Here is a 16,396-nt window from a genome sequence, read left to right on the forward strand (position 1 = left end):
ACACCCACTAAAGTTTTGTACATGCATTTACAAAAACAAAAACGTCTGCATGTGCAAAAAAAAATAACTACCCTGGTAAGCCTTATCCTATCACTCATGCTCCTCCAATTGTTAAGAAGTATATGGAAATGGACATTAGAACAGGTGACATTTCACATGTTAACACGAGAAAAGGGAAAAACAAGGGAAATAAAGATTTAAAGATAGACAACTCTTCAAAAATTATTATATATAAATTAATAAGACTAGAGTAACAAATACTTACAATGAACTATCCTATCCAATTAATTATATTATTTATCCCAATAAACTAATTAACCTAGCTGACTAGTGGTGGTGATCCTACACTTTCAAAATTGGGAATCTCCATTATTATGTAAATTAACATAAATTGATGATTGGATAAAGGCTTAATTACAGAAACATACAACGTACTTAGATCCTCTTAACACTTTTATCAACATACAATTTTTTTTAACAAACATATCAATGTACTATGCCCGATTTCACAAAAATAACAAGTATGTTAATTCTTAGATAAATTAACAATTGTTTATTTACGTAAAAAATAATTATCTAAAATTCATTAAAAAAAACAAGCAAATCGACGTGTTAACAAACAATTTAATTTGTGTCGCAAACTTGTAGTGCTCACACCGGCTCACCCTGGAACAAATTCCTAACTCCGCCACGAGAGACAGAATCTATAATAATGATACCAACATTGATCCTGCCTTCAGAACATCTGGACAAGCAAATTGCCCTCAAACTGGTGGAGATGGCAACTTAGCTCCTCTAGACCCTCAAAGCCCACTTCGTTTCGGTAACACCTATTTCCAAGCACTGATGAACAGAAGAGGACTACTTGATTCTGATCAGGTGCTATTGTAAGGATGTACGCCAACAATGCTAATGCTTTCGCCACAGATTTCACTAATGCCATGGTGAAAATGGGGAATTTGAGCCCCTTAACCGGTACTCAAGGTGAGATTCGGACTACTCGTCTAATTAGCCTCGGCTAGCACTCGATCTCGCAGTGTAACTTGTTTTCAAATTTTAAATTCAAAACCAAATTGTACGAGATTTATAGTAGGTGTTTCAGTCCATTTTGTTTCAAGTATAATTGAACTATAAACAAGTAAATTTTGTTAAAAGGATTGGTTATATATGATTTTGATTGGTGTAGTCACTGGTTGCAGGATGATGTAATGTTCTAGAATTTATAAAAATATTTCCGACAACTTTAATTTGCTTAACTTTTTGTTCAAATTCTTGAATCAATTCTCACTATAAATTGTAGATTGCACTAAGAAACTGCGGGAGAACTGAGCTTTTTCAATTTTCATGACTTATTCAACTGTAGATTGCACATACTAAAACTGTTTAGGCTTTTTTTATCCCGATGGGAGCAAAGCTAACAATACAGTCTGATGCTAATTGCTACAGCACGCGCATTCTCCAACATCAATTAGATTGAATAAAAGTTGAAAAAAAGGTTAAATAGATGTAAACTGAGATGCCAGGCAATATATGGAAAACTCCGTAAAATGAAAGCTCAAATCTGTAACTAAGGTCTCCTCCCCTTTACAGTTCCCTCGATGGGCCCAAAGCCTCTTCCACACAGCAGATAACAGACCCCGCAAAATGGCCACCTCCAAAGAGAAAATCTTGTTAAAATAGTAGTAACTGCTTGTGAAAGACATGGTTTGGCAATGAGAAAATTTATTTAGAGAGAGACTAATTGTAGTAGAACTGAACTCTAACACCCTCTCTTTATTATATAATAATATTGTAGTTGATATACACGACAAGATGCTAAATAAAACAGGAACATGAAAGAGTCTGTTATGGGTTACCTAGCTACTTGTACTTCATATTAACTTACATAATTATATGCTCTCTCCCATTTCACGCCATGTGGGGATATCAGCATGCCGATTACATACAAACAGAGCTTGCAGGTTCTTTGGCGTTGAAGATTAAACCCAACAGTTGCTACGACCTTATTCATAAGGTGTCCCCAAGAATAGTGGACAGCAAGAGGTCCTGTACAAAATCACACCTCTGCGCTTTCTCCTTTTGTTCCTTTTCAGACAAAGGACATGGTTGGGCGCTGCCATGCAGAAACTACAGTCAAATTCAGCTAAACAACGAATGACGAAAAAGAGGAGGGGGAGTGCAGTGCTAAAATTGTTTACGAAATTAACAATTTTTTTTTTTTCGCTAGAATAAATCAACACTCTTAGAAAAGCAGAAGTCAAGTGTTTGCAGAAAGCAATTAAGGCATGGGAATACAAAATGAATGTACACAGTAAACTCCTATAATCAAGTAGCGTAAACAATTTGGAATGCTTGCACACATATGTGAACCCAAAAGTGGAGCAGATAACTAAGGCTCGCCATATCAAACATACCAATTCCAAAATTCTGACTTCTACAGTTTACAATAATCATGTTTTACTTAGCAGGGAGTAGACAATTATTTCAGAGTTTTCCAATTGTTCTCTTAATTGGAAAAAATGGTAGTTGTTACTAGTATCATGGTATCAGATTCTTGTCCGTGGGTACAAGTGTACAACCACATCAACTTTTCTACCTCAGCTGATGTAGCCACTTAACTACTTTTGGATTCAATACTGAGCAGATAACTGAGACGCTATATACAATAAACAATTCCAAAGTGTAAGTAACGGGTTTTCCTTTTTCTCGTTCTTTCCTGATTTTTGGGCTAGAAAACTGGACTAGATGGCAAAATTTATGGGAGCAGACTGGTTTCTTGGACTTGTGACTAAATATTGGGTTGCTAAGCAAATGGGTAAAAACAAAGAGAACCGGACTTAAAAAGTGGCTGACTTGAACCTATTGGTAGGTGCGCTGAAGTCAACAATAAGCCATAAGATGAACAGTGGACCTACTGATTTATATGTGATTCTACAGGGCTAAATGTTATTGCCTGGAAGTAAGTGACAGACGGTTGGACCAAGAAAGATGTCTGGATGGGTGGGCAGCGGTATAATGGACAAAGGAATTCAGAGAATGCAAGAATAGGATACCAGGAGATTAGGAACAATAAAAACATGAAACGGACCAAGAGGAAAAATCGGGGTGGGAAAAAAATTACTGAGGAAGAGGAGAGATGATATACTAAGGAAAATTGACAGAGAGCAGTATTGTGGGTAATGGCAAGAAGAAGACCAAAAAACAGCAGCAACAATCTTACAATGGTGGCTGAGATAAGAAGGCACCATTAATGGTGATGTACAACGGAAATGCTTCAACTTTCTCGCTCTTTTGCGATCCTATCCTCTTTCTTTTTTCAACTTTTTTCACTCTCTTTTTGGATCACAAATTATTGAACCGCAAGTTGCGGCAGAGGAAAGCGATGAATATGGGAGCAGAGACAATGAAGAACACATAGATGCAAAGATATGCACTTGCGTACATGTAGAAATATGAACCACGATGCTGAACAATCACAAACTAGGTCTTGTGAGCCTCATTGGTAGTTGTCCGCAAAAACCAGACTTGAAACTCAAAATCATAACGATAGAGATAACAACCTCTCCCTCGTAATCACCCAGCAAATTATAAATCCACACAGACAGACAGAGAAAACTCTTCTCTAGCAAAAGACACATATTTTATTAATAAATCGCCAACTTCTGAATTCATTACAACTCCAATCTTATGGCGTCTATTCCATTTGATGTAGCTTTTGCCTCTTGGATGGACTATCATATGCAAAAAGACCTTGTTTGATTGGTCTAGGGTGCAACGTCTCTCAGCTGATTGAGGTTTCATGACTTTGTGTACAATTTAGGTTTCATAGCAAACGGACCGAAACTAAATAATTGAAAAAACAACTAAACCTAATCCTGAAAATCCAAAAAATATAAGAACCAAACTAGGTATAAAAAGGGTTTGGAAACCCTAGATTTCATCAGCTTTTCTTGCACATCCTATACCTTCACTTACTGGCATATGCCTTTTGGGTTGTATAACGCACTTACTACTTTTCAATAATGTACATATTTTGTTGTCAAAGGTGCCAATCCCTCCGACGCACCCAAGGTGCAAATCTTTTTGTGGAAATACTGTGGATTGTTGTCGTGGTACCAGCAAGGCACTAGTTAGAATGTCCACCACCTGGCCACGCCCCTAACAACATGGTGTATGACAAGCATATACACCGACATAATGGACTACAGGGAACAATGTTTCCTTCAAGATAACCCTCAGTAACACCTTTATCCCCTTTTAGGTTCTCAGGGAGACAAGGAAACTAACGAGTTCACACAATCACACGCAATACCCTCATAAGAGAGCATTCAGAAAATAGGCCTCAGGTTGTGGCATTTAAGCTCAATTTAGTGTCAGCTTCATTAATATTTTTCCGAAAGGTACTTTCAGTTTTAGCTAACTGAGATAGAATTCTTATTGTGATTTGTGAATGAAATCATCGACAAAAATGTGTATATCTTATTAAGTCTTTTTCTTAGCAATGAACCACTAATTGATTTTCTTGAAATCCCCCAAAGGCCAGATAGTGTTATTCCCCATTCTTACACTCCATTTTAGGTGAAAGTTTAACTAGGATAACCAAGTGAGCGAATGTATAAGGCCAGAGGGTGACCAAAGGGGATTTGTTTATAATCCAAACTAGCTGAGGACTCTTTCTTAGCAATGAATCACCAATTGATTTTCTCAGATTTATCCCAAAGACCAAAACATGAGTCCTTAATCCTCATGCTTATGCATTATTGTGGATGATAATTCAACCAAAATCAACAATTGAGCAAATGTGTAAAGGTGGCCTAAAGGGGTTTGGTTTAGGATCCACAGTAGTTTAAAAGTCACGAACCAGTCCCATAAATTTGATGCAAGTTTAGGTTTAAAGATTTAGTGATATCAAATAAGAACATGACATTACACTTAGTGCAAGCTTAATTCTACTTCCAGTACACCATGCTGTCAAGAGCATGTTGTGATAAATTATTTACTTAAGGAACTGATTTTGTCATCTAACACAGATTGCAAAGTTCACAAATTTCCCATATAGTAGCACTTGAAAAATATACTTTCATAATGATATATAACAATTAGAAGAATTACGACAAGTGCAATGGAAAAAGTATATGCATACCTTTCTAATACTAAATCAGAACTTTTCTCAACTAAGCTTGATTCAGCGGAAGAATGAACGAGTGCAGGTGTTGATTCATCAGCCAAAGGGTAATTGTGTACAAAAGATGATAGCAATGGATCAGGTTCTGTATTAGATGAAGGAACTACAAAAGAAGAACCCCCGAGAAGGGATTGTAAGTTTCCATCCCGCAGCTCTTTCCGCAGTAAACTGATGGTCGAATGAGATCCAACTTTCCGTGTTCTCCTCCTTCTTTGCATGTAAATTTCAGTTAAGAAATCCATCAAAAGCTAGGTTACATTGACACGGGCACGCGTGTCGGTGTCCAACACGGATACGGGGTGTCGGATACGGCGAGCAGTTGAAGATCGACACAGGGACACGGATAGGAATAATTAATTAATTTTTTAATAATTATAAATTTATTAAATTAGATGGTAAATCAGAAATTCGAGGTAAATTAAATACAATATGTGTCCGTGTGTGTCCGACACGGATACGGACACGGACACGTGGATACATATCCGACACAGATTTTTTTCAAAATATGGCGTGTCCATGTAACCTAGATAAAAAGCATCAAGAATTCATCATGGCAGACAATGGGTAACCAAGATAATACATAGATTAGTAAAAATGTACATAATGCAACAGAAACATAAGGGGCGGCCATGATAGCAGATGGGTTTTGAGATAAAAAAAAAATGGGTTTGTGTGCAATATTGTTACCAACCACAATGAACAAGATAATACAATCTATATATCAAAATTAAGTCGGTTTTGGAGGGAAAGCCAAACTTTGTGGGATCACAAGGATTAAAATGTTTACTATAATTACTTTTCTCTAATCACGCGCTGTGCAGATATGGGTTTAATATGCAATCACATGGTGTGTAAATACGGAGAGTTTGAAAGAGCAAAGACAAAGGATATCAGAATGTGAGATGGTAAGGTGTGCACGTGCTAGGAGGAGATTTGTTGTACTTTTGGATTTTGACGTTCAAAATGCCTTATGTTATGACCCACAAATCAATTTCTGATAAAAATAATAGTTTTGCAAGACAGAACCTTTCAAATGAGACCGTCATCAACACAAAGTTCAGATACAATAATATACTATCATGTGCTTAGTGGTGTGTAATGACTGAAATAATATACAAAGTTCAGATACAATAATATACAATAATATACTATCCAAGTGAAACTGAAATACTGAACTTAGTTTGTAACATGGCCCAAAATATCGCCGAGAAATCCGATATCTCGCCGATATATCTCGGTAAATTGGTACACCGAGATCGATATTTCCGAGATATATCCACCAAATATTAAACCCCTTTTTTTCCGAGATATATCGGAATTTCCGATATGAAAGTTTATATCGCCGATATAATCGATATTTCCGATATAATCGATATATATCGGTTGACTTTTTGACCAATTTTTAATAATTTAATATTGAAATTTCCGAAATATCCGATATATCCGAGATATATCGGCGAGATATCCGAGATATCCGAGATATATCGGTGAGATATCCGATATTTTAGAAACTTTGGACTGGTCACCAAAAAAACCGAGATATCCGATATATCCGATATATCTCGGTTTTTGGGTACACCGATATATTAAACGATATCGAAATTTTGGGCCTTGGTTTGTAATGACTGTATGATAATACTTGTGATTAACATGCACATTACAGCCTGTTTAATATATTCCATAATATAAAACTATAACTTGCTCAGCGCAAATATAATACTAATAAATGTACTCCATTCCAGCATCTGCTAAATAATTTTATAATTCCATGTGATTTCAAAGGATATCTTGAAGAATTGTCCATGTTGCATGGTTATGTGACCAACCATGTTCATCCCCACCCTCATCCCACAAACGGGGCATACCTGCAAGTAAAGAAATTGCACAGTTTGAACAGCTTTACACTTACAGATATAAGAATGAGGTCCACATAGGCTTCCACTAAAAGAGATCTCTTTTTCATACCAAATAGATAACCATGTCGAAATTCCTTTCCACACTTATATAATTTGTACAACATAGGAAAGATTTCAGTGAGACAATCAATCACTTATGAATGAAATAAATAACGAGTGTAGGACGGTCTTTTTCAGACTTCTACTCACGGAGATTTTGTCTCTCTGTCTTTTTTATTGTCTCTTCTCATTTCTTCATCACTCCCTTTGCGGTGAAGAAAAACCAGCCTACTAGTCTATTACTTACTCTATACAAATCCAATTAAGAATCAATAATCATATACTAAACTGTGACAGAACATTGTGGATTTCCAACAAAAATCTATTTGCTGCATGAGTAGATTTCTTGGTCCACTTACTGTGAAAGAGGCAAATAATAGATTCCAACCAGGTCCCCATTCACTTAACAATGAATGGACTACACTCAATTAAATCACCATTTCAAACTAACCTAAGCCAATCTCATTCTTCCTCCTTCCACATTCCACCTTTTTGTTGTAACTTTTCACTGAAATTCAGCCCATACAGGTGTAAATACTTTGCTTTAAGCAACAAAGACAATGGAGAGTAGTGGTCTCTAAATTAATAGAATCCATACATTAATAATTCACAACAACCCGCATTACAATCTCTACAAATATATAAATTCAGCTATATCTAGAAAAATGTATTATGGCCCTCATTCATCCTTGTTCGAATTAAAGTTTTGTCAAACTAGAACTACTGGGCTTAGCCGGCTCAGACTAAAGCCCTAAGTCCTATCTATCTGTGATAACAAAAGACAAGTAATTGTCATGATTATTAGAGTAAGTAAAAAAATAAAAAAAATCTTACCCCATTTTTGGACTCGACGGGATGTTCATCATCAATATGACAACAAAGTCCAATAATATCAAAATCCTCCATACAAAATGGACAAGCAAATTCAGCACCACGTGATTCATTATCATCACTAACATCAATTTCATCAAACCCGAGGTACAGATCTACATTTACAGCATCAAAAGTTTCCAATTAATTCAATTTAATTAAAACACTAAATTAAATTAATAGTATAACTAACCAGATCGAGATTGGAGTGCTGATTGATAACGTTTAGAAGCAGTAGATAGACGGTTATTGGTCCATGAATCAGAATCCATTTTGTTTTTTTGTTTTTTTGTTTAATTAAATAAATTAAATTCAACCTAGAAGAAATGATAAGAGGCGGCAGTGGTGAGAAAAAAACAGAGAGAGAAAATGAGAAAGTGAAGAAATTTTTTAGTGTGAGACAGAGAAGGAAACCTCCATCCAACTTCGTTCGTTGGAGTAAAGGTCCTTTTTAACCTGCCCAAATTTGCATAAACGCCCTTCAATTAGGGGTGATAAAAGGGCCGGACCATAAAAGCGTTCATGATTGAGGGCCGGGTCGAATAGGGTCAAGCATGAAAACTCAAACCCTTAACACGCTCCCTCGACCTTCATTTTTGAGGCCCAAATGAGGACCGGGTCTAATTATACTTTACTAGTTTACTTTTTTTTTTTTTGTGATTTCTTATTTATTTTTATCATACTTTGATTATGAATATCAATTTTAACTAAATATACAAAACTAATTCTTATGTCTTTAGAAAAAAAAATAAAAAACTAGATAGAGATGGTGGAAGAGATGATATTCTTAAAACATATACATTTTTCATACTTAACTATGTTGTTAGGTTGGATTTACTTTTATGTATGACTTATATACCTATCATTAAATCAATTACAAAAGCGCATATGTTATGTTATGTTCTAATTTATCCTCTATTGAAAACTAATTTAATGATTTTTTTATACAATTTAGATAATTATAGGATAATACATAAATATAATATAAAATAACAAAAAAACGTATGAGGGCCAAGTGAGAGCTTGGAATGGCCAAATGAGGGCCGGGCCCATGCTCCAAAACCTAGACCCTAGCCCACCCCTAACAAGCATGAGAGTCGAGCCAGCCCGCCCCTCAAATCTATGAGGGCCAACTTTTGAGGGTTTTAACACACATTTTTTAGGGCCGGATTGAGGGCCTGAGGGCCAAATTATCTCCCCTACCCTTCATCAGTAACGGACCGGTATGGGTTCCTTATTGGGCTTTAATTTGCTTTTTGTTAAATTGGTCACGAGGGGAGTGTCGCGCGTTTGTGTGGATGGGTTTCCCCCATTTCAACTGGGCTGCTAGCTAGGTTTGTTACCCACCTAGAGATGCCTATTTTTTATTTTTTTTTTTTTTTTTACCACTATTCTTCAAATTGGCAGGCAGTACAATCAAACCTTTCAAAATCCCTTGTTCTCATTTTTCTATATTTCTATACAGTCCCATTCTTAAGCCGACGGTCCACATGGAGAGAGGAATTGGAATATATAGAGATGAGTTTGTATGAAGTGGGTCCCATACGGCCAAAAAAAATTATTTCCATTCTCCTCTCTCTCTCAATTTCTAGACGTTGAACCTTCTGTTTTGTATAATGTTGATAATGCAGTTATTTTTTAATCATTTTGTGTGCAAGAGCAGGTAGTTGTCTAAGTTCTATCTATCTATCTTTTTCTTTTTCTTTTTGTATGGACATTATTTGTTATTCAATTTAGTATATTATTTGTTTCATTGATTTTGTGCTTCCATTCAGTCGTAGGATACTGAGAACAATGTTGAGTTTACTAATCTCTCTTCAAAATTTACTATTGATACGGTAAATTACACTCACTATTAATACAATAATATGTAAAACTTATAGTTTTCTACAATATAGTTTCACTAATGTAAACACTTCTTATATATTATGTAGCAGATATTTGAGAGTAGTGAAGAGTTGCTTAACTGGGCTAAAGAAGTAGGAAAAAGGTGTGGGACAATTATCCTGATTGGAAGGTCTGAGAATGTTACTTCGTGTAGCATACCGAGCCTCATGTTGATTTGTGAGCGGGGTGGTAAATATAGAGACCACAAGAAGGAACGAAATGAAAACAAAGATTCAACGAGACAAAGGCGCACATCGACAAAGAAGAACAACTGTCCTTTCCGACTAAAATGAGTTCACATTCATGGTAGTGAAGGCCGGCGAATGGACTTTGAAAGTTGAATGCGTTTTTCACAATCATCGTTTGGTTTCTTATTTTGAGGGACATTCATATGCGAGGAGGCTTACACAGGAGCAAGAGAAACTTGTTTTTTATTTCACTAAGAATGGAGTGAGACCAAAGAATACTCTCAATTTCATTAAGGATAGAGATCTAGAAAATGTATCCACTATGAGGCATATGTATAATGCACGCCAAAAGCACTGAAGATTGGAACTTGAGAAGAGGACACAATTGCAGCAGGTAATGTACTTACTCAATTCCAATAATTATGTGGAGTGGACTAGATGTGAAACTGATTCAAACTTAGTGAGAATTTTATTTTGGGCTCATCCAGAGTCGGTTAACTTGGCCAAGTGCTTTCCTCAAAATGTTATTATGGATCCCACTTACAAGACAAACAAATATAAGTGGCCATTGCTTGAAATTGTGGGGGCCACATCTACAATGAAGACTTTTTCTGTGTGTTTTGCGTTGATGGAGCACAAAGCTGAAGATGATTTCTTGTGGGCTTTAGAGTGTTTTCAAGTTTTACTTGGAGAAAACATAGCTCCTCATGTCATTGTAACTGATAGAGACCTTGCCATGATGAAGGCAACAAATGAAATATTCCCCAAAGTAAAAAAAAAAAAAATTTGTCAATGGCATATCTCAAAAGGAGTGTTAGCAAAAGGGGAGAAATTGTTTCTGGATGAAGCTTTGGCAACAAGACTTTGTGAAATGTGGGCCGACTTGGTATTCACAACCAATGAGATGGAATATGATAGTCGGAGAAACAAATTGGAGACTGAGTTTAAGGGTTGGCCTTCAATTCTCCAGTACCTCTATGAAACTTGATTGATATACAAGGAACGGTTCGTAGCAGCATGGATAGAACAACACTTGCACTTCGGTAATACCAGTACAAATATAATGGAAGGGGCACATGCAGTACTAAAGAGAGATTTGGGGTCAAGCAACTATGATTTTTTTGGAATGTGGCAAATGATACATCTTTCTATTACGGTCCAAATAACAGAGATTAAAGCTTCATTTGAGAGAAGCCTAAGTCTTGTGAAGCATGAGCATGACTGTTTGTTTTTTCAGAGTATTAGGGGGTTTGCCTCAATTATTGCATTGGATTTGATTGTGAAGGAGATGAAGCATTGCGATAAAGTTAGTACTGAGAAAGAAACTTGTGGGGTGTGATCTTCGTTGTACACATGGGTTGTTGTGTGCACATGAGATTAATGTAACTTGTCTCATCGAGTGCAACAAAATCCCATTAGTTGCAATCCACCACTTTTGGCGCAAGTTAAATGTCAACATTATAGATGTTGACTTGTCAGAACTCGAGGCACGACCTGAATTTCTTGCATTTGCCAAGCGATACAAGAACTCAACAGATGACCAAAGGAGAGTTATATTAAAGAAACTATTAGAAATTGGAGGTCTGTAAACAACTTGGTTAATTCAACCAAGGGAAAAAGTTCAAACTAAGGAAGGGTCAACCAGTTGGATGGAGGAAGAAATTGTTAGCACCTGACCATTCAACAAAGCGAGATCCATCTGCGTTTGAGCTACCGGTTGACACATCTAACAAAGCTTCATCTCAGTCTCCATCTGTGCCACTTTCTAATCCACCCCCACCACCTCTAAAGAAACTAAAAGTTTCAAGGCCAGCACAACCACTCACTACTAAATCAAGTGTTATACGGACTAGCCAGCGGAGAATTAATTAATGTAAGTGAATTTCCGGAAGTTCTTAGGCCATTGATATTAAGTGCATACAATGTTGATAGCGATGGAAATTGTGGTTTTCAAGCTATAGCACTTAGCATGGGGATGAACATTGAAACAGGGTGGATGGCAGTTCATCAAGACTTGAGAGAAGAACTTACTTTTTACAAAGAAGAACATACAAACCTATATGGCGGTGAGGAAAATTTTAATACACTTATGGATACCCTAGACACATTTGATAGCCCATGCTCACGAGAGAAGTGGTTTCTATTACTCTATATGGATTTTCTTGTCGCGTCAAGATATCAGGTTGTGCTTGTGTCAATTTTTTCAGCATTTTGCCACACTTTTGTACCACAGAGAACTCCACCTCCAAGTAAACCAAAGGTGATTGCTATTGGACACGTAAATGGAAATCATTTTGTGTCTGTGAAACTACGGAGTAGGGTGCTTGATTCCTGAACCAGCTCTATTTTGGAAGAAATATCACCACCCTGCAACTGATGGATGGACTAAGAAATTGGCGAACCACAATTCTAAATTTAAAGAAGTAGTGGGAAGCTTAATAACTAACAACAGTGGAAGGGGCTGCCAGATCAACCAATTATTTTAGATTAAATTGCTTCACTAGTTGTGATACTTGTGCAACTCTGTGTGCATTGAGTTGTTTTTTCTTTTAATTTTTCATTTCAGAGGAATTGAATGGGTGAAGTTCATAAATAAATGGATTATGATTGTGTGTTCAGAGAAGCAACACTTCTAATACGTTTTGATTCAATCAATTCTCCATTGCAGGAAACTTCAAAAGCCTCAAAACTTTGTAGGATGGATTGCACCACATTACTGAGAAGCCAAGTATAGTATGACTATCCTTGATCAATTTCCATCAATACACATTAATCAGTGTGTTGTAAGCCAATAAATCAAAGACAAAAAGTTGGGTGGGGTTCTATTTAGAAGAAGAAAGAGAAAAAACTAAAAACTCCCACCTGTTAGTTTTTTGTTTTGGAAATAGTTGGCTACGTTTTATTTCTTTTGTTTTGGTAATGGGTCTCCCTTAGTAAGTTTAACCATAGTTTGTTTAAGTTGTGGTTCACTTAGTAGTTGTGTGGCCCTTGGTAAAACAAGTGGTGTCGATGAGGGGCTAATATACACAACCAATGTATATTATACACGTATCCAGCACAACTCATCAAGAAAGCACTCCCTCCTCATAATAGCGAACCAAACTGTCTCTCCATCACGAACTAACACTATCAGAAGACTCCTCCCCCGAAGAACTCATGACAAATCGCTTCACAGAGAACCAGCAAACTCACTTCACCTAACGACCTCATACACTCACCTTACGACCTCACTTCAAAGTGACTCGAGTTGAATGGACGACCTCGTCCTGGAGCGACCTCTATAGTGCTCGCTCACCCTGTTCCATAATGGCTAGTAATGTACGCTTTTACTGATGCATTCAAGGCCGCAGCTTCAGTCGCGCACCTCATCAATTGCCATAACTCACCATCATGACTTGAAGATCAGGATCTGACCTGACGCTAAAGAAGAGGAAGAACCACCAAGGTTTTCTATATATAAAGGGGATAGGAACTACATTTGACTGTTTCAAGTCCCCGCCTAAAGAAAGAGAACTTGATAATTGGGCGGTTCATCCACACGAACTTCGGTCAAACCCAATCAACTGATCCATCTCCCCCAAATTACCTACTCCGCCAGTAAGGTTAGACGAAATATTACCTTTACATTGGCGCCATCTGCAGGTCAATTTTCTAGAGAAAACAACACGATCAAGTCGTTATTCTCAGGCCCACGAAGCATGGAAATCCTCATGGATTCAATCAAGTAACTTGTCTCTGCCGTGAGTACAATGCAACAAGCAATCTCAAACTTAGAAGGAGACAACCAAAACCTTAGGAGAACTTCACTCCTACTCGGGCAACCTGCATCTGACATCAACACCCTCAACACTGACGAACCACTCCAGCCAGAAGATTACTCAGAAGACTGAACCAGCGCAACCACAAGGAGCACGCCATACATTCCAGTTCCATACGAACCAGAGAACCATCGCAGCCATGACAATTGATATTGCACGGGAACGCAATACCCAAGCCTAAAGTAGCTTCAAACTACTAGAAGAAAAGAACACGACAAGGGAGTAGACAATTCTAATCGCTATCCAAACCAATGGGAGAAATCCTCGAGGAAATCAAACGCACTCCATTTTTTCAACCTACCCCCCTGAGAGCAGACAAGCTCCCCAAGAAACCAGGCAATCGCTTCTGCTATTATCACTAACTCTGTAACCACCACACCAATGAATGTCAGCACTTGAAACACCACATTCAAGACCTTCTCGATAAAGGTTACCTATATGAGTACTTAGCAATACCAGAAATCGAACTGGTTACCCCCCATGGCACAACTCAATTTGCGAAACTCTCCAAATCGTTAAGCCACATTTTCAACAGCATCCGAAACACTTCATTTTTCAATCCGAACATCAAACCAATTCCAAACGTTATCGGTCAGCCGTTATGTCAATTCCACCAAGTTCACTCCCATCACACCGACAAGTGTAAGTGCTTGAGAAATTACATACAATACCTGATCAGCAAAGGACTCTTGAAGAAATTCGTTGACAACGAACTGCAACAACCTAGCAGAGGTCCAGAACAAAGGGACTATGTCCACCAGAATGCCAACAATGGAGAACCACAAAAACAAAAGAGAGGTCGAACTACTAGGGCTTTTACTCGAACACATGTCCCAACAGTCAAGTCTAGATAAGAACATGACTCCACCCCTTCCACACTCCTAGTTCGCAAGTGGATCCACCCATATCGTCCAGATTCACCGACTTACAGCTAGGTCGCTTACCATAACGATGATGTATGGCAGCTCACATCAGCCAATTCAGCACGGTACACACAGTTCGCAAAGAACCATCATCATCTGAGCAAAGGAGTATCTATGCTTTCACAAAGGTTTATTCGACATGTTTTCATTATTTCGCCAAAGTCTTACCTTTCTATTCATTAATAAAGTTATCCCTCTTTCATGGAACATGTTTTGCTCCGTACTTACAATTCAGTATAGAAAAATACCTAGTTCACAATGCCAAACTAGTTCGCTTCCACACACACGTTAGAACGACTAACGAACTGCGATAACCACGAAGTCATACTTCGACTCCCCCATAACAAGGGAGACGAACATTACACCAGGACGATGCACCCAAGAAACTCTGTCCATACGAAAAACACAGTAACTAACTCAAAACTCACTCCTACTCAAAAGAGACGTCACCAAACCACATAGTACGAAGCGTACTAATCAACTAGTTGTACACTCAAACACGTCCTGGCCACAAACAGTCCCCGATCTCACATACTCAGAGCAGATCGATACCAGTCATATGCCTACACCAAGATCAACGTGTAATCATAGTCGCATAGCGCAAACCATACACTAGGGGCTTCGCCAATAAACAAATGCACCGATAAAAGCACTTTACCAATCCAGATGTATCTTCTACTATTAGTTTGTATTAATAGACATGTGCAAGGTCACATTTCTTTTTCAAACCAACTAAAACGCCATGCTGATGACTTACAAAAGATCTAATCAAATTCAGCAGTCGTCACATGAATTTGCCTCACGAGCTCACTCTATAGTGACTCCACCTGAGCAAATAATCTCGCCAACTGGGGACCTAAACTTCTAGGACCAGTTCAGGATCGAGCTATGATGGTATCATACCAACGGACGACCTCGTCCAGGATCAACTCCACACGTGCTTACCTCACGAGCTCACTCCAAAGTGACTCCAGCCAGATAAATAGTCTCGCCAGCTGGGGACCTATATTTCTAGGACCAGTTCAGGATCGAGCTATCATGATATCATACTAATGGAAAGCGGAAGCTAGGAGCAACTCAACTTGAACTTACCTCACGAGCTCACTCCAAAGTGACTCCAGCCGGGTAAATAGTCTCGCCAGCTGGGGACCTATATTTCTAGGACCAGTTCAGGATCGAGCTATCATGGTATCATATCAATGGAAATCAGAAGCTAGGAGCAACTCAACTTGAACTTACCTCACGAGCTCACTCCAAAGTGACTTCAGCTGGGTAAATAGTCTCGCCAGCTGGAGACCTATATTTCTAGGACCAGTTCAGGATCGAGCTATCATGGTATCATACCAATGGAAAACGGAAGCTAGGAGTAACTCAACCTAAACTTACCTCATGAACTCACTCCAAAGTGACTCCAGCCGGACAAATAGTCTCACCAACTGGGGACCTAAACTTCTAGGGCCAGTGCAGGATCAACCTATGATGGTATCATACCAATGGACGACCTCGTCTAGGAGCAACTCATCACGTATTTGCCCCACGAGTTCACTCCAAAATAACTCAAGTCAGGTGA

The 16,396-nt window shown here is 38.0% G+C and overlaps 1 protein-coding gene across 2 annotated transcripts; it reads right to left on the minus strand.

Annotated features, from left to right (window-relative positions):
* Nucleotides 1–1,747: 1,747 nt before the first annotated feature.
* On the minus strand, nucleotides 1,748–8,497 carry LOC147516572 (Drought-responsive family protein). Of its 2 annotated transcripts, none has more exons than XM_086589129.1 (5): nucleotides 8,204–8,497; nucleotides 7,975–8,126; nucleotides 6,971–7,050; nucleotides 5,144–5,401; nucleotides 1,748–2,113 (listed from the first exon to the last, which is right to left on the minus strand). In XM_086589129.1, exons 1-5 carry the CDS (start codon nucleotides 8,280–8,282, stop codon nucleotides 2,008–2,010), a joined length of 675 nt encoding a protein of 224 aa, XP_086445255.1. In that variant the 5' UTR covers nucleotides 8,283–8,497; the 3' UTR covers nucleotides 1,748–2,007. The 2 variants fall into 2 exon arrangements, with proteins under 2 accessions (XP_086445255.1, XP_086445254.1); XM_086589128.1 differs by having other exon boundaries at nucleotides 1,748–2,127.
* Nucleotides 8,498–16,396: the final 7,899 nt, after the last annotated feature.

Source organism: Coptis chinensis, chromosome 2 (genome assembly GCF_015680905.1).
Source record: "Coptis chinensis isolate HL-2020 chromosome 2, ASM1568090v1, whole genome shotgun sequence".
NCBI lineage: Eukaryota > Viridiplantae > Streptophyta > Magnoliopsida > Ranunculales > Ranunculaceae > Coptis > Coptis chinensis.

Excerpts from the sequence above, each read along its gene's own strand:
- LOC147516572 (XM_086589128.1), bottom strand. The coding sequence starts at position 8,282 with ATGGATTCTGATTCATGGACCAATAACCGTCTATCTACTGCTTCTAAA. Across the intron at positions 8,127-8,203 it reads AGCACTCCAATCTCGATCTG|ATCTGTACCTCGGGTTTGAT; the intron begins GTTAGTTATACT and ends CTGTAAATGTAG. Across the intron at positions 7,051-7,974 it reads CCGTCGAGTCCAAAAATGGG|GTATGCCCCGTTTGTGGGAT; the intron begins GTAAGATTTTTT and ends CTTTACTTGCAG.